Source organism: Oncorhynchus nerka, linkage group LG12, assembly GCF_034236695.1.
Source record: "Oncorhynchus nerka isolate Pitt River linkage group LG12, Oner_Uvic_2.0, whole genome shotgun sequence".
Lineage (NCBI taxonomy): Eukaryota > Metazoa > Chordata > Actinopteri > Salmoniformes > Salmonidae > Oncorhynchus > Oncorhynchus nerka.
In genome coordinates, this window is record NC_088407.1 from 63770953 (window position 1) to 63797857 (window position 26905).

Sequence of the window (26905 nt, forward strand, 5' to 3'; positions counted from 1 at the left end):
CTGTGGGGATGTTTTTCATCGGCAGGGACTGGGAAACTGGTCAGAATAGAAGGAATGATGGATGGCGCTAAATACAGGGAAATTCTTGAGGGAAACCTTTTTCAGTTTCCTAGAGATTTGAGACTGAGACGGAGGTTCACCTTCCGGCAGGACAATGACCCTAAGCATACTGCTAAAGCAACACTCGAGTGGTTTAAGGGGAAACATTTTAAATGTCTTGGAATGGCCTAGTCAAAGCCCAGACAGAATCCAATTGAGAATCTGTGGTATGACTTAAAAATTGCTGTACACCAGTGGAACCCATCCAACTTGAAGGAGCTGCAGCAGTTTGCCTTGAAGAGTGGGCAAAAATTCCAGTGGCTAGATGTGCCAAGCTTATAGAGACATGCCCCAAGAGACTTGCAGCTGTAATTACTGCAAAAGGTGGCTCTACAAAGCATTGACTTTGGGGGGTGAATAGTTATGCAAGCTCAAGTTCTGTTTTTTGGGGGTCTGTTTCACAAGAAAAAATATTTAGCATCTTCAAAGTGGTAGGCATGTTGTGTAAATAAAATGATACAAACCCCCCAAAAATCCATTTTAGTTCCAGGTTGTAAGGCAAAAAAATAGAAAATTTCACAAGCCACTAGGGCTACATAATGTAAGGCAGAGGGGTGCTGTTTTGCCTAGCTCAGATGCTTTCTCCGGTGAGATAGTTGTAGCCACTTGCATATTGAAGGAAAGTTGGCGGGTGCACAGTTCAGATAATGGAATTATTTTGGATGAACGTGCGAAGGAAACCTACTTTTTAACAATCAGATAAACATCATGACTGGTTGTGTCATGGCACATTAAAAGGTAATATTTACTGGGAAAGAGTTTGAGTTTGGAGTGGTAATACTGCCATAACCCCCCACTCTTGAACCATAGGCCTACATTTTTGGTAAAAAAAATGCCTCACTTCTCATTGTAAAAGGTAAATGCTCATGTTTTATTATTTTGTGTAGATTGAACTGAGATTGTTTGATGTTAGTCTTTTATTGAATTTGTAAGGGGACTGACGTTTGGCCTGGTAAATGTGTCATGCTTACATTTTAATGATAGCAGTTCAGTCAACTTGGTGTAAAGGAAGGAAACCAAACAAATGGAATATACAGTACCATAGAGCTCGTGCGCGCCGCCGGTGGAGAGGCAAAGAAGTAATGGGAGGGGACAGATTCTCTTTTTTTATTTCACCTTTATTTAACCAGGTAGGCTAGTTGAGAACAAGTTCTCATTTACAACTGCGACCTGGCCAAGATAAAGCATAGCAGTATGAACAGACAACACAGAGTTACACATGGAGTAAACAACAAGTATAAAATGTTAGCTGATTCCAGACCTGTAGTAATTGCTCATCTCTCTGGGGGAGATAAGCAAATACAACCCATATTTATGTTAATTTGTTTTCCCTTTTATACTTGATCTATTTGCACATCGTTACAACACTGTATATAGACATAATATGACATTTGAAATGTCTTTATTCTTTTGGAACTTCTGCGTGTGTAATGCTAATTTTTATTGTTTTATTGAACTTTTATTTATTATCTACTTCACTTGCTTTGGCAATGTTAACATATGTTTCCCATGTCAATAAATCCTTTAAATGTAATTGAAATGGAATTGATAAGCAGCTGATCACCTAGCCACAGAGTTTCTAAACCCAGAGGAGCGACATCGTGAGACTTCCGGGAACCAGGCCGGGGTTTGAGAAGTCAATGAAAGAAGTGAAAAATTATTCGTTAGTTGTTCGTTTTCTCGAAATCTAAAGGCACAACCTAGATTCGAGACAATGTCTTAAGTAGTTAAACATGTTATTACTCCAACCTCGTGATAGTGACAAACAGCCACGTTTTCATTTTCGTCAAAATGAATTGACGCCCTGCACATGCGCATTTGGGCGCGAGACGACCATTAGACCCGTAATGACATGTTTCTACGCATGAATTTAGCTTGCCAACAAGTGTGATCGGGGATTTCTTTTGGAGAAGCAGTTTCTACCTATCTTACTGTACGGTGTTTGACCTAGCTGCTCAGCTAACTAGATGCAACGTTGTTCCAAGCAACCGCTAGCGTTTCGAAGGAATTAAAACACATTCTTCTGCACTCATGTTTTGACTTCAGCGATGGAGGCTTGACCTCTCCTGATTTGCATTTATCAACAATTTCTGGAAACACAAATTACGGATTTAATTTGAATTAGCTACGTGAATTTTCGCTTGTTTTTGTACGGGCCCGAAACACAGTTTATCGTCTTGGCTGAGGCTCAAAATAAGTCCGTCGTCATTAAAATGAACACAGTTGTCCCAGAAAAGAAAAGGTACGTTCGCCTCTAGTAATCTAGCCGATTAGCTAGCTGTAATGTGTTGTTTCGTTCGGCTTGGTTTAGATTTTGACGTGTTTGCGTAACTAGTTAGCTAGCCTAGCCAGCTACAGTAAATGTTAGAGACGACTCGATATTTTAATTTCTAGAACTAACGTTAGCTAGCTAGGCGGTTAACTACTAAACTAACTACATAGCTACATTGGTTCAATAAGGCTCCCGTAAATAAGTGGCACTGACAGCCAGTGTGTTAAAAGGTCGCGAGATATGGGTCTACTTGCTGTCACTTGACTTGCCCGAATGATAGTGAGAGCTTGTTTTGAGGTGCTGAATACAGATTGTGGACGTTTTGAGGAATTGTTGAAACGTGTCTTTGAGGTTTTCAAATGTTGAGGCAAGAACAGGGAAGAAAGCCAGGTATGTCAACTCCATTCTCTTGTCTCCCATTTTCTGGCCTTCATTGTAAAGGTGTTGAAATGTATTGTTAGTGGTTGCTCGTATAATACTCAGAATTGAATTAAAACTGTTTGGCGCCTCTATAATTGAGATGGTTTAGTTGCCATAGGCCAATGTAGTGGTATCAGTGTGAACCAAGGTAGGCTGTTCTATGGGAGGCTGCTACTTTTGTTGTTACAGTGTAACATTCTATGGGACTATGTGGGCAGAATTTAGACATTTATACTAATGTAGGTTGAGGTTTGCCTCAGTGATGGAGCTTTTATTTGTTACCAAATACCTTACTTAAAACTGCTGAAATGAATCTAACGTAGTGCTTTGCGCTCTATGCCTACTTTCACAACAATTTCACACTGCTTTGTCCGCAGGTTCTAAAACCAAAACAGATATCAAAACCATTGCAAAAAGTATCAAGCTTATTTTAATGTTATAGTGTTTGCCATTCCATGGATTGCTGTGACCTTGTTATTTCTGTATCACGTCTTAATCACTGAGAGCCTGACGTCAGTGGGAGTTCCTGGCATAAAGTGTGTGTGTGGCAATTCACTAGTTGCCAGGAAAGGCCTTTAATTGACACTTTCTTTGTGCATAAGCCAAATTTAAGTAAAAAGCCTGTCCACTTAACAAAACATCTATTTAAGATAGCATTTTTGTGTGCAACTAATGGGTCTTTCATGATCCATGGGCTTTTTGCACAGCTGTGGTCTTAAATATATTTTCTGGCATAGGGCTAGCTTCAAGGCGCTGACAGACAGCTAGCGGCGACAGGGTGTTAGACTTGTTAGTCAAACATTCCGACTTGTCTCTTAGTCACGTTGTGCTTATATATGTATATATACGTTTAAAACATGTGTATGTGCTTTTTAAATATTTGTATGTGCATTGGGAAAGTATTCAGACCCCTTGACTTTTTCCACATTTTGTTACATTACAGCCTTATTCTAATCTAAAATGTATTCAATTAATGGTTTTCCTCATACTATGTTGTGACATTTTGTATATGCATCTCTTCATGAGGAACACGTTTTCCATAAGGACCTATAAGCTTGTCCCATTATGTACAGTGAGGGAAGAAATACCCATTACTACACACATAGTAAAAAAAAAAATGTATTGCGGGTATCTACTGACAGCCTGTACAGGTCCGGAAAGATACATCCGTTATTTTTGTTTTACTCTGCCTGCAAACACGCTGGATGATTCAGAATCCATTGAAGAGCTTGAACGATTAATTGACGATAGATACTTATGAGCTCAAAGAAACATGTTTCTGGTTTCGGGGGATTCAAGCACTATTAAGGACAACAAACCCAATCAACAAACCAAAGCCAAGTTGGCCAAACAGTATCAACGATGGCACCAAACCATCCCCAAACAAGAGGGAGTGTGTGGGGAGGTTCACTGATATGGATGTTCACTTGTTAAACTTGATATCTTGGATATAAACTCAGAAAAAAAAGAAACGTCCTCTCACTGTAAACTGCGTTTATTTTCAGAAAACTTGACGTGCAAATATTTGTATGAACATAGGATTCAACAACTGAGACAAACTGAACAAGTTCCACAGAACAGAAATTGAATAATGTGTCCCATGAACAAAATGGGGGTCAAAAGTAACAGTCAGTATCTGGTGTGGCCACCAGCTGCATTAAGTACTGCAGTGCATCTCCTCCTCATGGACTGCACCAGATTTGCCAGTTCTTGCTGTGAGATGTTACCCCACTCTTCCACCAAGGCACCTGCAAGTTCCTGGACATTTCTGGGGGGAATGGCCCTAGCCCTCACCAACAGGTCCCAGACGTGCTCAATGGGATTGAGATCCGGGCTCTTCGCTGGCCATGGCAGAACACTGACATTCCTGTCTTGCAGGACACCTACCTCCCATCTGTAGTGTGGAGGGGCTGACGCACCATTAAGACAGCAGCACGAGAATCCTGTCTTCTGTAGCTGCCTTTGTTTGGACTGCACATAACTCACTTTGTAGAGTTTGTGGTCCAGCCTAAACCAGGACTTTTCAGGTAAAGGGTTTTCAGACATTCCCTGTATTCTCTGTGCATAAGCCATACTTGTCTGTCACATCACAATAGATTCCAATACATAGCACAGAGATGCGCTTAGATTTTATTTTACCTTCATGTGGCCAGATTTTCTACGGGTGAAGACCTAGATATTCATTTATTTTTATCTGCTTCACTTAGCAGTGGTTGGTTGGTTGAAAGCAATGATTATTGAAAGATATTGCTCTGGGCTAGGGCAAGTGACCAGGAAGGTCTCTGTAGCGGAGGGTGAGAAGTGTGATGGCACTATGCAGAACTGGTTGCATTACACAGAGGACCAGAGGACCACAAACTCAGACCCCAGAGAGGCAGACCTCATGTGGTCTGGGAGATCTGACTGAGGATAGTGTAAATATTTGGCCCCCGCTGACTGAGCTCCTGACCTGCACAGTCAGTCTGTCAGCTTGGTAAAGAGACACAGACTGCCACCTACTGACTGCCTGTCTGTCAGTTTGACTTCAGGTTGAGGTATTACATTGGTTATTCTCATCATGCATGCATGTGATGCAAAACCTGCAGACACATTCACTGAGCATGCAAAATATTTGGGTTGCAAAACTGACCATCTAGGCTACTCATTTGTGTGTGGACATGATGTACATTGAGGTGGATCAGTTTCTGTCATTAACTGTTTAGGAGGGACTTTCTGTACTCAAAAAATGTTAGGAAATGTGCTAATCTATATGTATATATTTTTAAATTACGTTCAATTAGCTAGCTGAAGCATTTTCCTGATTTTTACAGACAGTCTCAAATAATATAATTATGTGACTCTAACTCCATAACAGATAAATTGCAATTATGTTTTGGGGGGGGGGTTATTTTTACTGACGTCTATTTTCATGGTGAGCGTTGCACACTTTTTGGATTTACGCTGTTGTCTGTAGGGTTAAGACCACAACTCAGCAGCAGCCTCTGGTATGCATTGGTGTCATTGCCTTGACTTGTCTACAATCTCTACATGCTTCAATACATATGGACAAGACCGACAATAAGCCATGCATGTGTTCACATCACGTGGGAGATATATAAACAGTACCAGTCAAAAGTTTGGACACCACCTCATTCCAAGGTTTTTCTTTATTTTTACTATTTTCTACATTGTAGATTAATAGTGGAGACATCAAAACTATTAAATAACACATGTAGTAACCATTAAAGTGTTAAACAAATAAAATATATTTCAGATTGTTCAAAGTAGCCACCCTTTGCCTTGATGAAAGCTTTGCAAAGTCTTGGCATTCTCTCAACCAGCTTCATGAGGTAGTCACCTGGAATGCATTTCAATTAACAGGTGTGCCTTGTTTATTTGTAGAATTTATTTTCTTAATACGTTTGATCCAATCAGTTGTGTTGTGACAAGGTAGGGGTGGTATACAGAAGATAGCCCTCTGTGGTAAAAGACCAAGTCCATATTATGGCAAGAACAGCTCAAATAAGCAAAGAGAAATGACAGTCCATCATTACTTAGGGTCATGAAGGTCAGTCAATACGGAAAATGTCAAGAACTTTGAAAGTTTCTTCAAGTGCAGTCACAAAAACCATGATGAAGTTGGCTCTCCACGCCACAGGAATGGAAGACTCAGATTTTGATGATCCAAAATGTGAGATTTCTCTTTGTGAGATGCAGAGTAGGTGAACGGATGATCTCATGTGTGGTTCCCACCATGAAGCAGGTGTTGGGGTGCTTTGCTGGTGACACTGTCTGTGATTTCTTTAGAATTCAAGGCACACTTCATGGCTACTACAGAATTCTGCAGCGATATGCCATCCCATCTGGTGCTTTGTGGGACTATCAGTTGTTTTTCAACAGGACAATGACCCAACACACCTCCTGGCTGTGTAAGGGCTATTTGACCAAGAAGGAGAGTGATGGAGTGCTGCCTGTACAATTACCTGACCTCAACCCAACTGAGATCGTTTGGGATGAGTTGGACTGCAGAATGAAGGAAAAGCAGCCAACAAGTTCTCAGCTTGTGTGGGAACTCCTTCAAGACTGTTGGAAAGCATCCCAGGTGAAGCTGGTTGAAAGAATGACGAGTGTGCGAAGCTGTCATCAAGGCAAAGGGTGGCTACTTTGAAGAATCTCAAATATATCATATTTTGATTTGTTTATCACTTTTTTGGTTACTGCATGATTCCATATGTGTTATTTTATAGTTTTGATGTCTTCACTATTATTCTACAATGTAAAAATAAAGAAAAACCCTTGAATGAGTAGGTGTGTCCAAACTTTTGACTGGTACTGTGTGTATATACACTGCTCAAAAAAATGAAGGGAACACTAAAATAACACATCCTAGATCTGAATGAATGAAATATTCTTATTAAATAATTTTTTCTTTACATAGTTGAATGTGCTGACAACAAAATCACACAAATTATCAATGGAAATCAAATTTATCAACCCATGGAGGTCTGGATTTGGAGTCAAAATTAAAGTGGAAAACCACACTACAGGCTGATCCAACTTTGATGTAATGTCCTTAAAACAAGTCAAAATGAGGCTCAGTAGTGTGTGTGGCCTCCACGTGCCTGTATGACCTCCCTACAATGCCTGGGCATGCTCCTGATGAGGTGGCGGATGGTCTCCCTGAGGGATCTCGTCCCAGACCTGGACTAAAGCATCCGCCAACTCCTGGACAGTCTGTGGTGCAATGTGGCGTTGGAGGATGGAGCGAGACATGATGTCCCAGATGTGCTCAATTGGATTCAGGTCTGGGGAACGGGCGGGCCAGTTCATAGCATCAATGCCTTCATCTTGCAGGAACTGCTGACACACTCCAGCCACATGAGGTCTAGCATTGTCTTGCATTAGGAGGAACCCAGGGCCAACCGCACCAGCATATGGTCTCACAAGGGGTCTAAGGATCTCATCTCGGTACCTAATGGCAGTCAGGCTACCTCTGGCGAGCACATGGAGGGCTGTGCGGCCCCCCAAAGAAATGCCACTCCACACCATGACTGACCCACCGCCAAACCGGTCATGCTGGAGGATGTTGCAGGCAGCAGAACATTCTCCACGTCGTCTCCAGACTCTGTCACGTCTGTCACATGTGCTCAGTGTGAACCTGCTTTCATCTGTGAAGAGCACAGGGCGCCAGTGGCGAATTTGCCAATCTTGGTGTTCTCTGGCAAATGCCAAACGTCCTGCACGGTGTTGGGCTTGTAAGCACAACCCCCACCTGTGGACGTCGGGCCCTCATACCACCCGTTTGAGCAGACACATGCACATTTGTGGCCTGCTGGAGTTCATTTTGCAGGGCTCTGACAGTGCACCTCCTGCTCCTCCTTGCACAAAGGCGGAGGTAGCGGTCCTGCTGCTGGGTTGTTGCCCTCCTACGGCCTCCTCCACGTCTCCTGATGTACTGGCCTGTCTCTGGTAGCGCCTCCATGCTCTGGACACTACGCTGACAGACACAGCAAACCTTGCCACAGCTCGCATTGATGTCCCATCCTGGATGAGCTGCACTACCTGAGCCACTTGTGTGGGTTGTAGACTCCATCTCATGCTACCACTAGAGTGAAAGCACCGCCAGCGTTCAAAAGTGACCAAAACATCAGCCAGGAAGCATAGGAACTGAGAAGTGGTATGTGGTCACCACCTGCAGAACCACTCCTTTATTGGGGGTGTCTTGCTAATTGCCTATAATTTCCACCTGTTATCTATTCCATTTGCACAACAGCATGTGGAATTTATTGTCAATCAGTGTTGCTTCATAAGTGGACAGTTTGATTTCACAGAAGTGTGATTGACTTGGAGTTACATTGTGTTGTTTAAGTGTTCCCTTTATTTTTTTGAGCAGTGTATTTCTTTACAAGAAACTCTGAAGGAGAATGAAATATGTTTTATTGTCACCTTTGTTTTCGGCAGACCTTTCTACGGAATTAAGTTTTCCTTGTCGTTTTTTCCCACAGGATATTTTTTTACTGTTTAGTTAAGATCTTATTTTAGCCTACATATTTTAACATTCTCTCACTCAATGGAGAATTGCATCGTGGCCTATATTTGTACAGCATTTCTTTTTTTTTACCTTTTTGAGGAACTGATCTTAGCGGAGACCTAGCCTGCATAGTTTTCAAAACGGGCTCGTTTTTGTTCCTCTTATGGTTCTTGTTGCATGAAGTGGACCAATTTTTAAAGAGGCTGTCATTTGTTCAGTAGCCTGTGTGTTTTTTAATGTAATTGTGTGTCCTTAACGAGGACCGTCTGTCCCCCCTCACTGTCCCTCAATAGTGGAGGATTGTACTATTGGCAGTAAATGTCAGGATGATTGGTGGAGAGGCTTGGCAGTGCACCAAGCAGGTAGAGTGGAGAATCTACTGCGTATCACACACAACCAAGTCCCCACTCCCAGCCAATGGTGCCATGGGGGGCTCACTGTGCTTCCTTTGGCTTGCAGCCAATAAGACTGCAGGCTGGGCCAGCGTCCGAAAATGAGCCTGCTAGGGTGAGACGGTTGGACTTGGAGCTTGTTGCAGACCCCAGCTGCTGCAGCCTTTCCCATTGTCTGGCCAGTGGCTTAGTGAACAGTGCGCAGAGCAGGCAGGCAGGCAGACAACAAGGATGCAATCCCTGGTGGTGTGTGTGTTAGGCCCGGACTCTGACTTGCACCTTGTTGATCGGCCTGTCTCCCACAGCAGGGTGAGCTCGGAGCGGAGGAAGGAGAAGTCCCGGGATGCAGCGCGATACCGGAGGGGGAAAGAGTCGGAGGTGTTCTACGAGCTGGCCCAGGAGCTGCCCCTGCCCCACGGTGTCACCTCCAACCTAGACAAGGCTTCTATCATGAGACTGGCTATCAGCTACCTGCACATGAGGAAACTGCTGAGCACAGGTCAGTACCCTGGGGGGAGTGAGGAAGAGGAATATGGTAGTGTCCAAATTAGAGGGACACAGCTGTGGTGCGGATAGTGTCAAAAGTGTCTTGGGGGTTAAGGGGTGGGGGTGAGGAGAGAAGTGGGAGGTGAGAAAAAGCGGTGAGGTAAGCAGCGTGGGCGACCTGGAAGATCTAGAAACTTGCAGACAGGAGGATATACAGTGGGGTCTGAAATTATTTACTCCCTTGATAAAGAGGAACAAAAATTCCATTTAAGCATAAAATGACCATATGAAATAAATCATTCAAATACTGAGCTATATTTATGTTTTATATTAACACAATTGCTCATAGAAAGATTTTGTATAAAAGATATGGGTCAAAATTATTGACACCCTGTTTTCAATTCCTCACCTTGTGAGGTTAACAACCCTTTTTCTAAAATGTTTTATGAGTTGGAGAACACATTGCAAGGGATCTTAGACCATTCCTCCATACAGAATCCTTCCAGATCCTTGATATCCTTCATCTGCGCTTAAGGACTGTCCTCTTCAATTCAAACCACAGGTATTTAATGGGTTTCAAGTCCGGAGATTGTGATGGCCATTGCAAAATGTTAAAATTTCTTTGTGTATTTTGATCTGTGCTTGGGGTTATTGTCTTGCTGGAAGTTACACTTGTTGACAAATTTCAGCCTCCTGGCAGAGGCAACCAGGTTTTTGGCTAAAATGTCCTGGTACTGGGTAAAGTTCATGATGCTGTTCATGATGCCTTTACACTCGTACCCGTATGTATATTGGTTGAAAGTGGCAGATTTGGGCACCAATAAGAGCCTCAATTGGAACGTAGTGGCTGTACAGTAACATGCTATACATTAGGCCTGCACGATTAATATCATTTTAATCGGAATTGTGATATTGGCATTCACAATATCCATATCGCAAGAGGCAATATGGAGAGGTGTGTGTGTGTGTGGGGGGGGGGGGGGGGTCACTTGGAAACACCAGTTAGTCCTCTCACTCAAACCCTTAATTTTTTTTGTATTATGTTGCACCATTTTCCAGGAATAGTCTTATGTTGCTAAATGTATCCAGAGTGTTTTCAGATCAACAAATGAGGAAAAAAGTACAGTAAATGTAAAATGGACATAAGATCAACAGTGTGATGTTTGGATTCAGTCTTGTCAGGTGAACTGTTGTGTCCTCTCCTTTTGGTCTAATACTTTTCCAGTTAACTGTTCCCTTTCAATTGCTACCATGGTTATGCAGATGCGTTTTTTCATATTTCAATTTAGCCCTATCCTGGGTGGTATAGCGTATTTGACTATATACCGGTATTGATGAATGGACCAGTTTGGGTTTTTACTTTACCTTCTATAATGATATTTAATGTTTGGGTTGTTAAATTTAATACACAGTGTGTAATGTCTGTCTGTCTGTCTCTGTCTGTCTGTGTCTCGGTCTGTCTCTGTCTGTCGGTCTGTCTGTCTGTCTGTCTGTCTCTGTCTGTCTGTGTCTCGGTCTGTCTCTGTCTGTCGGTCTGTCTGTCTGTCGGTCTGTCTCTGTCGGTCTGTCTCTGTCGGTCTGTCTCTGTCGGTCTGTCTCTGTCGGTCTGTCTCTGTCTGTGTCTCGGTCTGTCTGTCTGTCTCTGTCGGTCGGTCTGTCTCTGTCGGTCGGTCTCTGTCGGTCTGTCTGTCTGTGTCTCGGTCTGTTTGTGTGTCTGTCTGTCTGTGTGTCTGTCTCTGTCTGTCTGTGTCTCGGTCTGTGTCTGTCTGTGTCTCGGTCTGTGTCTGTCTGTGTCTCGGTCTGTCTGTCTGTGTCTCGGTCTGTGTCGGTCTGTCTCTGTCGGTCGGTCTGTCTCTGTCGGTCGGTCTGTCTCTGTCGGTCGGTCTGTCTGTGTCTCGGTCTGTCTGTGTGTCGGTCTGTCTCTGTCGGTCTGTCTCTGTCGGTCGGTCTGTCTCTGTCGGTCTGTCTCTGTCGGTCTGTCTGTGTCTCTGTCTGTCTCTGTCCGTCTGTCTGTGTCTCTGTCTGTGTCTCGGTGTCTCTGTCTGTCTGTCTGTCTGTCTGTGTCTCGGTCTGTCTGTCTGTGTCTCTGTCGGTCGGTCTGTCTCTGTCGGTCGGTCTGTCTCTGTCGGTCGGTCTGTCTCTGTCGGTCGGTCTGTCTCTGTCGGTCTGTCGGTCTCTCTGTTTGTCTGTCTGTGTCTCGGTCTGTCTGTCTGTCTGTCTCTGTCTGTCTGTGTCTCGGTCGGTGTCTGTCTCGGTCTGTGTCTGTCTGTCTCGGTCTGTCTGTCTGTCTGTCTCTGTCGGTCTGTCTGTGTCTCTGTCTGTGTCTCTGTCGGTCGGTCTGTCTCGGTCGGTCTGTCTGTCTCGGTCGGTCTGTCTGTCTGTCTCGGTCTGTCTGTCTGTGTCTCTGTCTGTCTGTCTGTCTCTGTGTCTGTCTGTCTCGGTCGGTCTGTCTCTGTCTGTGTCTCTGTCGGTCTGTCTGTGTCTCTGTCGGTCTGTCTGTCTCTGTCGGTCTGTCTGTCTGTCTCTCGGTCTCGGTCGGTCTCTCTCGGTCTGTCTGTCTCGGTCTGTCTGTCTCGGTCTGTCTGTCTCGGTCTGTCTGCCTCGGTCTGTCTGCCTCGGTCTGTCTGCCTCGGTCTGTCGGTCTGTCTCTGTCTGTGTTTGTCTGTCTTTGTCTGTGTCTGTCTGTCTTTGTCTCTGTCGGTCTGTCTCTGTCGGTCTGTCTGTGTCTCTCTGTGTCTCGGTCTGTCTCTCGGACTGACTGTCTGTCTCTGTCGGTCTGTCTTGTCTGTCTCGGTCTGTCTCTGTCTCTGTCGGTCTGTATCTCGGTCTGTATCTCGGTCGGTCTGTATCTCGGTCGGTCTGTCTGTCGGACGGTCTGTCTCTGTCGGTCGGTCTGTCTCTGTCGGTCGGTCTGTCTCTGTCGGTCTGTCTCTGTCGGTCTGTCTGTCTGTCTCGGTCTGTCTCGGCCGGTCGGTCGGTCTGTCTGTTGGTCGGTCTCTCTCTCTCGGTCTCTCTCTCTCTCTGCGTGTGTCTCTATCGGTCTCTCTCCGCTTGCTGGGAGTGTTTGGTGTATGCTAGGAATATTATGAGCGAGTGTTGTCTGGAGTTACATCGTTTGTTTTCTTTGTTTTTCTATGCATGATTAAGGTTCATTATTTATTATTCTTCTTGTGGTAGAATTAAGTATATTGTATTTCTTGTTGGTTTTGGCGGGGATGGCGACCCACATGCGGACACGGTCCCTGTCACATTGGCACGGCTTTAGGTGCACTTCTGAAGCCACTGTCACTATTGAGGAGTTTCTGGTCGCCATCGGAGAGAAGGTAGGCTATGAAAAATGTTGCTTATGCATCGCGGATGAATTTATCGGTGGTGGTGTTTCTTAACCTCTCTAGGGTATGTGGGATGCTAGCGTCCCACCTGGCCAACATCCAGTGAGATTGCAGAGCGCCAAATTCAAATACAGAAATACTCATTATAAAAATTCTGAAAAGATACAACTATTTTACATTGGTTTAAAGATGAACTTCTTGTGAATCCAATCACTGTGTCAGATTTAAAAAATGCTTTACAGCGAAAGCATACCTTACAATTATTTGAGAACATAGCCCAGCAGACAAATCATTACAAACAGTAACCAGCCAAGTTAGAAGAGTTACACAAGTCAGAAATATAGAAATTAATCACTTACCTTTGATGATCTTCTTATGTTTGCACTCAGAAGATATTAATTTATTCCATAAATGTTCCTTTTGTTCGATAAAGTCTCTCTTTATATCCGAAAACCTCCGTTTTGTTTGCGTATTTTCTTCAGTAATCCACAGGCTCAAACGCAGTCACAACAGGCAGACAAAAAAATCAAAATGGTATCCGTAAAGTTAATAGAAAAATGTCAAACGAAGTTTATATTCAATCTTCCGGTTGTTTTTAGCCTATAATCGATAATATTTCAACCGGACATTAACGTCGTCAATATAAAAGATAAACAAGAAAGACACTCTCTCTCGCGCGCATGAAAAAGCTCTCTGACACGGCAGGGTCCACTCATTCAGACTGCTCTTATTCCCTCATTTTTCAGAATACAAGCCTGAAACAATTTCTAAAGACTGTTGACATCTAGTGGAATGCAATTTGAGTCCTAAGTCAATGGATACTGTAATGGCATTGAATAGAAAACTACAGCAACAACAAAAAATCCTACTTCCTGAATGAATTTTTCTCAGGTTTTCGCCTGCCAAATCAGTTCTGTTATACTCACAGACATTATTTTAACATTTTTTGAAACTTTAGTGTTTTTCATCCAAATCTACTAATTATACGCATGTCCTATCTTCTGGGCCTGAGTAGAAGGCAGTTTAATTTTGGCATGCTTTTCATCAAAAATTCCAAATGCTGCCCCCTACCCTAGAGAAGTTAAAGAACTTCTTTGGGATAGTGTCCCACCTCGACAACATCCAGTGAAAAATACAAAAATCGTAATATTAAACATTCATGACCAAACAAGTGTCTTACATCGTTTAAAAGCATAACTTGTTAATCCAACCACGTTGTCAGATTTCAAAAAGGCTTTACGGCAAAAGCATACCATGCAACTATCTGAGGACGGCACCCCACACACAAAAGCATTAAACATTTTCCAAACCAGCAGAGGTGTCACGAAAGTCAGAAATTGCAATAAAATAAATCACTTACCTTTGAAGATCTTCCTCTGTTTGCAACCCCAAGGGTCCCAGCTACACAACAAATGGTTGTTTTGTTCAATAAAGTCCTTCTTTATATCCCCAAAAAGTCCGTTTAGGATCCGCATTTGATTCAGTAATCCACTCGTTCAACGTGTATACAAAGGAATCCCAAAAGTTACCAATGAACTTCATCCAGCCAAGTCAAATAATGTTTCGAATCAATCCTCAGGTACCCTAATATGTAAATAAATGATATAATTTCAGACGGAATGTATTATGTTCAATGCCGGAGATAAATAACGAGGTGCGCGCAAAATGAGAGCCACCTTGAAAAACTACAAATTCTAAGTAATTTTTCAAAAAACAAGCCTGTAACCCTTTCTAAAGACTGTTGACATCTAGGAACTGTAATTTGGGAGGTATTCCTTTGAATCTCTCAAAAACAAGCATTTGGATGAGCTGTGAACTAAAAAATATTTTAAAAATCCGTGTGGAGTTACCTCTGGTTTTTGCCTGCCATACCAGTTCTGTTATACTCATAGACATTATTTGATCAGTTTTAGAAACTTCAGAGTGTTTTCTATCCAATACTACCAATTATATGTATATCCTAGCTTCTGGGCCTGAGTAACAGGTAGTTTACTTTGGGCACGTCATTCATCTGAATGTACGAATACTGCCCCCATCCCTAAAAAGTTAAAGAAAAGTGCCTTGTGGAGCATGGTGTACTTCTTAAAGGCATGTTTATTCAAGTTACGCCGCTTTTTCTCTCCGCCAACAAGGGTAATGATTTTGAATGTACCGCCGTTTATTCCCAATTAGTTATTGGAGCGTGAGTTATTGCTGTTTGGGAAGTTTGCAAGTTCTATTAAGATTGTCCCGTTGGGTTGTGTTTGTTTTTGGACTTTGTAGGTATCGTTTAAAGTTAAATGTGACTACAGACTGTATATGGCTTATGCTATTACAGGTAGTCAACAGTGTTTTGAAATTGGGGATGTTGGCCATAAGCGACATGCTTGCCCGAAAAGGGAGAAGGCGGAGGGAGGGATGCAGGTGATCCTCGTAACGCCTGGCCAGGGAGAGGTGGGCCGACAGTGGTAGTGGCCACAATCACCTGTTGCAGAGGAACAAGTTGTCCATGTTGAGGGTACTGAGTTGCAGCTTGTACCAGAGGGGAACATAGCGTCTGTTATGCAGCAGAAAAATATTGTTGGTGGAAGTAAGGACAGATTTGGGGAGCCATTTTCCCAGACTGGTGAGATGCCCGGTGCGAGTGGGGAGTGTTGAGAGGGATGTGGCTGAGGGGAGTCGGTGGTATGTAGCCTCAGTTGAGGAGGATCAGGAGAAGGATCTCTTTTGATATGATAGCAACTGGTGATGACTAAATTTACAATTTAGAGGAGGTAAATGGGTTCCTGTATCAGACTTTTAGGAAAATTGGCAGATTTCTTTGATGTTGATAAGTTTGTAAGGTCAGCTGTGGTGTTACAGAAGATGTGGTGTTCAAATCAAATGTATTTATAATGTCCTTCTTACATCAGCTGTTATCTCAAAGTGCCTTACAGAAACCCAGCCCAAAACCCCAAACAACAAGCAATGCAGGTGTAGAAGCACGGTGGCTAGGAAAAACTCCCTAGAATGGCCAGAACCTAGGAAGAAACCTAGAGAGGAACCAGGCTATGAGGGGTGGCCAGTCCTCTTCTGGCTGTGCCGGGTGGAGATTATAACGGAACATGGCCAAGATGTTCAAATGTTCGTAGATGACCAGCAGGGTGAAATAATAATGATAATAATAATCACAGTGGTTGTTGAGGGTGCAGGAGAAATACTCCAGATATAATAGACTGACCCTAGCCCCCCGACACACAAACTACTGCAGCATAAATACTGGAGGCTGAGACAGGAGGGGTCAGGAGACACTGTGGCCCCATCCGAGGACACCCCCGGACAGGGCCAAACAGGAAGGATATAACCCCACCCACTTTGCCAAAGCACAGCCTCCACACCACTAGAGGGTTTTCTTCAACCACCAACTTACCATCCTGAGACACGGCACTACCCAAGGGGGAGCGCCAACCCGGACAGGAAGATCACGTCAGTGACTCAACCCACTCAAGTGATGCACCCCTCCTAGGGACGGCATGGAAGAGTACCAGTAAGCCAGTGACTCAGCCGCTGTAATAGGGTTAGAGGCAGAGAATCCCAGGGAAGAGAGGGGAACCGGCGAGACAGCAAGGGCGGTTCGTTGCTCCAGTGCCTTTCCATTCACCTTCACACTCCTGGGCCAGACGACACTCAATCATAGGACCAACTGACGAGATGAGTCTTCAATAAAGACTTAAAGGTTGAGTGTGAAGATCAGTTGAGTGTGAAGAAGTGTTTCCGCTTGGAAATTTGTTACTGCTGTTACGGCAGCAGAAGGTAATGGGAAACCTTACCACGTTAAGAGAGAATTAAAACAATGACAATGATCATGCCTCAGGGTGTTTTTGTTTTTCTGTCTTGTTTCTTCTGTTTATCCTTTCTCTTTTCTATATGGCAATCAATTGCAAGGATCCTTAATCAACGTAGACAAACTGAGCGTGATATATATATATAATCGTATAGTATGTAGCAAACTCACTTGGCTCATAGTGGCTTTGAGGCGAGCCTTGCATTTAGTTTTCAAAGTGGGAGACGGAAGCAAAACGGCCGCCTTTCACCGAGATATGCTCGGCATGAAGATTGTGCTTCACAAAGAGTTTGAAGAAGGATGTAAGGCAACTTGTAAGGGCCCTAATGATGGAAAATGGAGCAAGACAATGGTCAGCTTGGGGCCAGAGGATGATGACATCGTGACTGAACTCATCTACAATTATGGAGTGGGAGAATATCGCCAAGGTAATGACTTCCTCGGTTTGACTTTGCAGTCTTGCCAGGCTGTCAGCAATGCTAAGCGTCTTGGTTGGCCCCTCACTGAGGTTTGAAAGGGCCTCTATCTGGCTGAGGCCCCAGGAGGTTATTGCTTCTACCTGGTGGACAAAGAAACAGCCTCCCAATGATCCTGTACAGAAGGTGTGTCTGGCAGGGTCTGACCAGCAGAAATCAACACAATACACTGCTGCTCCTCCATTCTGGGGACGAAGGTGAACAGGGGAAATGAGAAGACTGCTGATGGGATTCACAGACACTCACTGTAAACTAGAGCTTCACAACATTGTTGGGACAGTAGATCATGGGACAGCCTTTAGGCGGATAGCATTCTCCTGTCCACATGAGCAGTTGGCAGATAATAGTAGGCTCTTTGAATACATTGATGACAAAGGGAAACCATGAAATGACAAAGGGAAACCATGAAATCCTTACTATCTTAGTTAGCCTGGACACCCCTGGGAAGACACTAAAGGCTCTGTTCACATAGGGGCGGCAGGGTAGGTCATTTGGGCTGATTCAGATGCCCGTGAGATCTGCTTTGTTGTTTGAGTGTTTATTGTGTTGTGGGTTCCCAGACACAATAAAGGTTCTTTAAATCTCTCTGTTTTCGCGAATTCGTCTAATCAGATCAGCTCTGAAAAGATCTGATGTGAATGGTCAAAAGACCAATTAGGGGAACAAATATCAAAATTGTGCTGCCTATGTTTATTTTTTAAATCTAGGCAAGTCAGTTAAGAACAAATTCTTACTTTCAATGACGGCCTATGAACAGTAGGTTAACTGCCTGTTCAGGGGCAGAACGACAGATTTGTACCTTGTCAGGTCGGGGATATGAACTTGCAACCTTTCGGTTACTAGTCCAACGCTCTAACCACTAGGCTACCCTGCCGCCCCTATGTGAACAGAGCCTTTAGTGTTTCTGTGTATGTTGCAGTACCCTCTCCTTTCTTTTTCCCCATAGGGTTTTAATGTCAAATAACAATGTATTCAAAGAGCCTACTATTATATTCTAACTATAGAATTATAATAATAATTCGTGTTTTGATCTAAATCGCAAGTCAAATTGCAATTGCAAGATTTGGTTAAAAATAAGGTTTCCATTTTTTTTGGACAATATCCTGCAGAACTATGTGACAATGTGGAATTGCAGCAATTGATGACATTATTTTAAAACAAATGTTTAAAAAATAATAATAATAAAAAATAAAAAAATTTAAATAGAGAAATACCCATTTAATCATTTAGAAATGTATGTGTTGCCAACCTAGGGTCCCGCACTACTCATAAAGCAAATTTACAATTTGTATTATTCAAAAGCATCAAATACCGACATACTGTGAAAATTTTGAAAAATACAGTGATGTGATATTTTGGCCATATCGCCCATCCCTACTATCCATATAGGCCAATTCCCACAAGTCTAAAGGGTTAACACAGGCCCAGGACCAGTGGAAGCAAAATAGCCCCATAACATCAAAGATGTTTGTTGAGGTCAAAGGCATCATGATTTTTACCCAGTACCAGGACATTTTAGCCAAAAACCTGGTTGCCTGGAGGCTGAAACTTAGCCACTTATAGATCTATCAGACGGTAACACCAAGCACATATCACAATCCACAAAGACATGGTTAATTGGTCACAAAATCAGCATTTTGCAATTGCCGTCTCAGGGCTTGAAACCAATTGAATACCTGTGGTTTGATTTGAAGTGGGCAGTCCATAAGCGCAGACGTAGGATATCATGGATCTGGAAGGATTCTGTATGGATGAATAGTCTTAAGGTGAGGTGCTGTGTTAAAAACAGATGTCAATTTTGACTCCCGACTTTTCTTGAGAAAATGTTTTATTACTTGTTAAACAATCTCTTTCTCGAAGCAACTGTAAAATAATATGATTTCCACATTTTTTGAGCATGCAGTATTTTATTTATTTTATTTAACTTGGCAAGTCAGTTAAGAACAAATTCTTATTTACAATGACGGCGTACCCTGGCCAAACCCGGATGACACTGGGCCAATTAATTGCCAGCAGCATACCACCCTGCATCCCACTGCTGGCTTGCTTCTGAAGCAAAGCAGGGTTGGTCCTAGTTGGTACCTGGATGGGAGACCAGATGCTGCTGGAAGTGGTGTTGGAGGGCCAGTAGGAGGCACTCTTTCCTCTGGTCTAAAAATATTCCAATTCCCCAAGGACGTGATTGGGGACATTGCCCTGTGTAGGGTGCCATCTTTCGGATGGGACGTTAAACGGGTGTCCTGACTCTCTGAGGTCATTAAAGATCCCATGGCACTTATCGTAAGAGTAGGGGTGTTAACCCCGGTGTCCTGGCTAAATTCCCAATCTGGCCCTCAACCCATCATGGCCACCTAATCATCCCCAACTATTCCCCAGGTCATTGCTGTAAATGAGAATGTGTTCTCAGTCAACTTACCTGGTAAAATAATGGTTAAAATTATTTATTTTATACAGTAATTTTTGCTCATCTCTATCAAGGGTATCAATAATTGGGCACTTTTTGACTGCGTTTAGACAGGCAGCCCAATTCTTCTTTTTATTATTCACTCATTTGTCTTTTGACCAATCAGATCAGCTCTGAAAAATATCTGATGTGATTGGTCAAAAGACCAATTAGTGGAACAAATATCAGAATTGGGCTGCCTATGTGAACGGAACCTTTTAGTGTTTCTGTGTTTGTTGCAGTACCCTGCCACACAAGCATGTGTGTTGTCTAGTAATCATATATCCTGCTTTATTCATGTCCCCATGTCTGCCACACGATCCCTTCTGCTACCTCCCTCTCTCTTATTCTCTTTCTCATCCCCTCACCCCTCTCTCTCGCTCTCTTTTTCCAGAAGATAAGGCAGTAGAGAAGGAGCAGGAGGAGAGTGAGATGGACTCCCAGCTGAATGGCTCCTATCTGAAGGCTTTGGAGGGCTTCCTCATGGTGCTGTCTAAAGACGGGGACATGATTTATCTCTCTGAAAATGTCAACAAGTGCTTGGGTCTGGCACAGGTAGGTCTGGTGTCTCGTTAGAGACAGAACTGACTAGGATAGATCGATAAAGAATGGCCCAAAAATTGAAAGACTTGAGTAAAAGAGGGATACGAAGTATATTGAAAGCAGGTGTTTCTACACAGGGATGGTTTGTGAGTTAATTAAGCCGTTAACATCCCATCATGCTTAGGGTCATGTATAAAAATGCTGGGCAGGCTAATATTTTGGCTACCATGGCTATGTCCCCATAGGATGACAATGCCCCCTTCCACAGGACACAAGTGGTCATGGAATGGTTTGATGAGCATGAAAACGATGTACACCATATGCCATGGCCATCTCCGTAACCAGATCTCAACCCAATTATTCTGGAGTGGTGCCTGAGATAGCGTTTTCTACCACCATCAACAAAACATAGTGATGTCATTTCTTGTGGAAAAATTGTGTTCATCTCTCCAATAAAGTTCTAGACACTTGTAGAATCTATGCCACGGTGCATTGAAGCTCTTCTGGCTCGTGGTGGCCCAGCGCCCTATTAAAGGGGCCGCCAGAAATACAATTATGATATTCCTGTCAATTTGGTGAAAGCCTATGTTCTGTCAGTGGGTAAAATAAATAAAAATACCCATGATTTAACTGTGAAAATCTGGATATTGTGTAGTATTGAGTCATAGCTACATCATTCTCATCACTAGATGGGGATAACCCACAATATTTTAAACAATTACCTGCACTCCAGATAGCCAAATCAGCCAATAGATGGTATGAGAATACCGTCTTGAATACATCCATCCGTTTATATTGTCATGACAAAGTATATATATTTCGTGAGGTGTGCTCACTCTAAATGGTGTACCAAATTGTTCAACTCCGTTTCTCCTTCAAGTACCATGTCGCAATGTGCCCTGTGTCTGTGGGAAATGGAGAGATATATTACAGAAAGGAGGCGATTGGAATCCAATTGGGCAATGAATGAAGAAACTCCCCACCCACTGACTGTCAACCCATTGCATTCATATTGTCATGCTGTGTCACGCGGTTGCTAAACGTAACCTTCCCAAAGTCAGGGTATGTGTTGACAAACCTGCCTATTTTCCTCGAATGTACGTAAAGTTATACGATATTTCAGAGAACAAGTTAATCATCTCACAAAAGGCATTTTTCACGACCTATTAACTCGCATTCACTCCTTGAAGGAGAGGTGTCCTTTTCCCAGAATCACCCAGAATGCCCTGCGCGGCCCATTGATGACTTATGGGAAACTTGTTAACACGATTCTAATGGAGTTTCCCATCTCCTCAAAAGTATCTGTGGGAAATCAACGTTACTCTGCTCTCCCTCTGGGCAGAGATGCCATTTATAGCTCAGTGACCGAGACTAACTTCACGTTGAACTCGGTATGTAAGACTCCTAAATTGATAGTACAGTTTTATTTAGCCGATTTTGACAGCTAGCTAGCTATTTGACATGCTGATATTGACTTTAGTAGCTATGTGTTCTAGTTAGTCAGCCAGCCCAGAGAGAGAGAGAGAGAGCATTGCATTGTGTGCTTTGTAGTAGATTTGAGATGCAACAGATTTCCAAAATAGATTTTCACATGTTTCTACCAACCTTGTTATAACTACGAAATTAAACATTTGTTCCCATAACTTGTTTTCACATATTAGTGTCATTTAACACTGTTAATCATTGGAATTAGTGATTTGGGGCTGGATTATCCCTTTAAGACACTTTTTTATGTTGGTATTTCCTTTATTTTGGAACTTACCTGTATTTGTGACTGACCAGCTCGATTCGGTCTTCTGTAGCAAAATGTGAAATTGTGTTTTTTACATTGTATAAAAGTAGAGACTCAGAGCTACAAAGTGGTATATCATTCACTACAGTTGAGGAACAATGGGAAAGTAATTCTGCTTTGAAAGTTGAATAACTTGTAACTTCACTTTTGAGAAAATGGCCTTTGAATGTTTTGGTACACCTACTGGAGAGCTCTTCTTTGTCTACACCCATTCAGCATCGTTCACACCCTCTTAAGCTTTCGCCCCACCCAGCTCTTTTAAGGATTCACATGTGAGGCCATGTACTAAACAACCAAAAATGTCAAGACTAATGCCTGGTTTATAGAATGGGTGTGTTTGTAAATTCAATCTGAAGTGTGCTCAGTGTGTGCTCTGGGCGTTCTTAAACTGAAACTCAGAGCATTGTCAGTTATGTAAATTCAGAGCGTTTTGCTTTCGGAGCGTTCAGAGAGCACACTGGATGGTCCCTTTGGCCGAGGAGTAGGGTTGATCCGAGCATTCTGACCTAACCGCAGTCAAGCACCCAAGCTAACGTTGGCTAGCTTGCTAGCTACTTCCATACACAAATGAGGGAACTGCTTTCTCTGACCATTTTACTTGCTCTAGCAGAGCTGGTTAGGCTGTCTTTGTTATCCAGAGCGTTGCTGACTGCTGCTGGCAACAATTTAATTACGCTTTTTTCTTACGCTTTTATTCCTCAACGTTTAATGACACCGGCCATATTCAACGGGTGTTTAGCGTTCATAAATTCGTCATTTATTCTGCGCTCTGGCACAGTCAGACGAGTGCTCTGAAACCAGAGCGAATTTACCAGCTACGTCTATCAACAGTTATCACAGTGACATGATGAAAATTTAAATGGTTACTTTCATAGTGGAGTCTTTGGTTTAGACTAGAGGTCGACCGATTATGATTTTTCAACGCTGATACTGATTTATTGGAGGACCAAAAAAGCCGATACCAATTTAATCGGGCAATTTATTTATAGATATATATATATTTGTAATAATGACAATTACAACAATACTGAATGAACACAGAACACTTCTATTTTAACTTAATATAATATATCAATTTAGTCTCAAATAAATAATGAAACGTTCAATTTGGTTTAAATAATGCAAAAACACAGTGTTGGAGAAGAAAGTAAAAGTGCAATATGTGCCATGTAAAAAAGCTAACATTTAAGTTCCTTGCTCAGAACATGAGAACATATGAAAGCTGGTGGTTCCTTTTAACATGAGTCTTCAATATTCCCAGTTAATAAGTTTTAGGTTGTAGTTATTATAGGACTATTTCTCTCTATACCATTTGTATTTCATATAGCTTTGACTATTGGATGTTCTTATAGGCATTTTAGTATTGCCAGCCTAATCTCGGGAGTTGATTGGCTTGAAGTCATAAACGGCGCTGTGCTTCAAGCATTGCTAAGAGCTGCTGGCAAATGCAGTAAAGTGCTGTTTGAATGAATTCTTACGAGTCTGCTGCTGCCTATCACCGCTCAGTCAGACTGCTCTATCAAATCATAGACTTAATTATAATATAATAATCACACAGAAATACGAGCCTTTGGTCATATCCAGAAACTTTGCAGAAATATGGTCAAATCCAGAAACTATCATTTCGAAAACAAAACGTTTATTCTTTCAGTGAAAAACGAAACCGTTCCGTATTTTATCGAACAGGTGGCAACCCTAAGTCTAAATATTGCTGTTACATTGCACAACCTTAAATGTTATGTCATAATTATGTAAAATTCTGGCAAATTAATTACGGTTTGTTAGGAAGAAATGGTCTTCACACAGTTCACAACGAGCCAGGCGGCCCAAACTGCTGCATATACCCTGACTCTGCTTGCACTGAATGCAAGAGAAGGGACACAATTTCCATATTAATGTTAGCAGGCAATATTAACTTTCTTTTAACTTCAAATGCAGGTTTAAAAATATATACTTGTGTATTGATTTTAAGAAAGGCATTGATGTTTATGGTTAGGTACATTTGTGCAACGATTGTGCTTTTTTCGCGAATGTGCTTTTGTTAAATCATCACCCGTTTGGCGAAGTTGAAGTAGGCTGTGATTCGATGATAAATTAACAGGCACCACATTGATTATATGCAATGCAGGACAAGCTAGTTACCCTAGTAATATCATCAACCATGTGTAGTTAACTAGTGATTATTTACATTTACATTTACATTTAAGTCATTTAGCAGACGCTCTTATCCAGAGCGACTTACAAATTGGTGCATTCACCTTATGACATCCAGTGGAGCAGCCACTTTACAATAGTGCATCTAAATCTTTTAAGGGGGTGAGAAGGATTACTTTATCCTATCCTAGGTATTCCTTAAAGAGGTGGGGTTTCAGGTGTCTCCGGAAGGTGGTGATTGACTCCGCTGTCCTGGTGTCGTGAGGGAGTTTGTTCCACCATTGGGGGGCCAGAGCAGCGAACAGTTTTGACTGGGCTGAGCGGGAACTGTACTTCCTCAGTGGTAGGGAGGCGAGCAGGCCAGAGGTGGATGAACGAGTGCCCTTGTTTGGGTGTAGGGCCTGATCAGAGCCTGGAGGTACTGAGGTGCCGTTCCCCTCACAGCTCCGTAGGCAAGCACCATGGTCTTGTAGCGGATGCGAGCTTCAACTGGAAGCCAGTGGAGAGAGCGGAGGAGCGGGGTGACGTGAGAGAACTTGGGAAGGTTGAACACCAGACGGACTGCGGCGTTCTGGATGAGTTGTAGGGGTTTAATGGCACAGGCAGGGAGCCCAGCCAACAGCGAGTTGCAGTAATCCAGACGGGAGATGACAAGTGCCTGGATTAGGACCTGCGCCGCTTCCTGTGTGAGGCAGGGTCGTACTCTGCGGATGTTGTAGAGCATGAACCTACAGGAACGGGCCACCGCCTTGATGTTAGTTGAGAACGACAGGGTGTTGTCCAGGATCACGCCAAGGTTCTTAGCGCTCTGGGAGGAGGACACAGTGGAGTTGTCAACCGTGATGGCGAGATCATGGAACGGGCAGTCCTTCCCCGGGAGGAAGAGCAGCTCCGTCTTGCCGAGGTTCAGCTTGAGGTGGTGATCCGTCATCCACACTGATATGTCTGCCAGACATGCAGAGATGCGATTCGCCACCTGGTCATCAGAAGGGGGAAAGGAGAAGATTAATTGTGTGAAGATTGTTTTTTACAAGATAAATGTAATGCTAGCTAGCAACTTACCTTTTGATGCTACACTTGCATAACAGGTGGTCAGCCTGCCACACAATCTCCTCGTGGATTGCAGTGTAATCAGCGTCCAGAAAGACCGATTACCGATTGTTATGAAAACTTGAAATTGGCCCTAATTAATCGGCCATGCCGTTTTAATCGGTCAACCTCTAGTTTAGACATGTGGAGTCTTTTGGTTTAGGACTTGTGAGGCGTCTGTTTCTCAAACTAGACACTCTGATGTACTTGTCCTCTTGCTCAGTTGTGCACCCGGGCCTCCCACTCCTCTTTCTATTCTGGTTAGAGCCAGTTTGCGCTGTTCTGTGAAGGGAGTAGTACACAGCGTTGTACGAGATCTTCAGTGTTTTGGCAATTTCTCGCATGGAAGAGACTTCGTTTCTCAGAACAAGAATAGACTGACGTGTTTCAGAAGAAAGGTCTTTGTTTCTGGCCATTTTGAGCCTGTAATCAAACCCACAAATGCTGATGTTCCAGATACTCAACTAGTCTGAAGAAGGTCAGTTTATTGCTGCTTTAATCAGCACATCAGTTTTCAGCTGTTCCAACATAATTGCAAAAGGGTTTTCTAATGATCAATTAGCCTTTTTTAAATTATAAACTTGGATTAGCGAACATAGTGTGCCATTGGAACACAGGAGTTATGATTGCTGATAATCGGTCTCTGTACGCCTATGTAGATATTCCATAAAACATTGTCCATTTCCAGCTACAATAGTCATTTACAACATTAACAATGTGTTCACTGTATTTCTGATAAATGTGATGTTATTTTAATGGGGGAAAAAATCATTTCTAAGTGACCCCAAACTTTTGAACGGTAGTGTATATATTATATACTGAATAGGGTTAGTGTTCCCAAACGGCCATATCTCCATGTTACTGCACGTGTTTATGGAAGACAGAGAGACCACTTGTGATAATTGGCTATATAGCATGTTCCCGAACACCTGTGCTACCTGTCCCAGACCTACTGTTTTCAACTTTCTAGAGACAGCAGGAGCGGTAGAGATACTCTTAATGATTGGCTATGAAAAGCCAACTGACATTTACTACTGAGGTGCTGACTTGTTGCACCCTCGACAACTACTGTGATTATTATTATTTGACCATGCTGGTCATTTATGAACATTTGAACATCTTGGCCATGTTTTGTTATAATCTCCACCCGGCACAGCCAGAAGAGGACTGGCCACCCCTCATAGCCTGGTTCCTCTCTAGGTTTTGTCCTAGGTTTTGTCCTTTCTAGGGAATTTTTCCTAGCCACCGTGCTTCTACACCTGCATTGTTTGGGGTTTTAGGCTGGGTTTCTGTACAGCACTTTGAGATATCAGCTGATGTAAGAAGGGCTAAAAAATCAATTTGATTTGATTTAATCCCAACTCATGACGTTACTACCCTGCATGAATCTGAAGGTAGCTAACCAGCCAGGTTCAATGTTAGCAAGCTATAACTAACAATGCAATTTTTTTATTTCACCTTTATTTAGCCAGGTAGGCTAATTGAGAACAAGTTCTCATTTACAACTGCAACCTGGCCAAGATAAAGCAAAGCAGGGCAACACAAACACAACACAGAGTTACACATGGAATAAATAAACATACAGTCAATAATAC

The 26905-nt window shown here is 42.9% G+C and overlaps 1 protein-coding gene and 1 pseudogene across 6 annotated transcripts in view; both read left to right on the forward strand.

Annotated features, from left to right (window-relative positions):
* Positions 1–1916: 1916 nt before the first annotated feature.
* Positions 1917–26905, forward strand: part of LOC115138573 (hypoxia-inducible factor 1-alpha) — a 36389-nt gene continuing 11400 nt past the window's right edge. Inside the window, exons 1-3 of one of the 6 annotated variants that reach the window (XM_029675528.2) lie at positions 1917–2341; positions 9499–9692; positions 20127–20287. In XM_029675528.2, the coding sequence (XP_029531388.1) occupies positions 2313–2341; positions 9499–9692; positions 20127–20287 (384 nt within the window). In that variant the 5' untranslated portion in view covers positions 1917–2312. Of the gene's footprint in view, positions 2342–2654; positions 2762–9498; positions 9693–20126; positions 20288–26905 lie in introns of those variants that run through there. The other 5 variants (XM_029675527.2, XM_029675523.2, XM_029675525.2 and 2 more) reach the window with 5 other exon arrangements.
* LOC135574357 (glyoxalase domain-containing protein 4-like) lies at positions 17011–17886 on the forward strand (annotated as a pseudogene).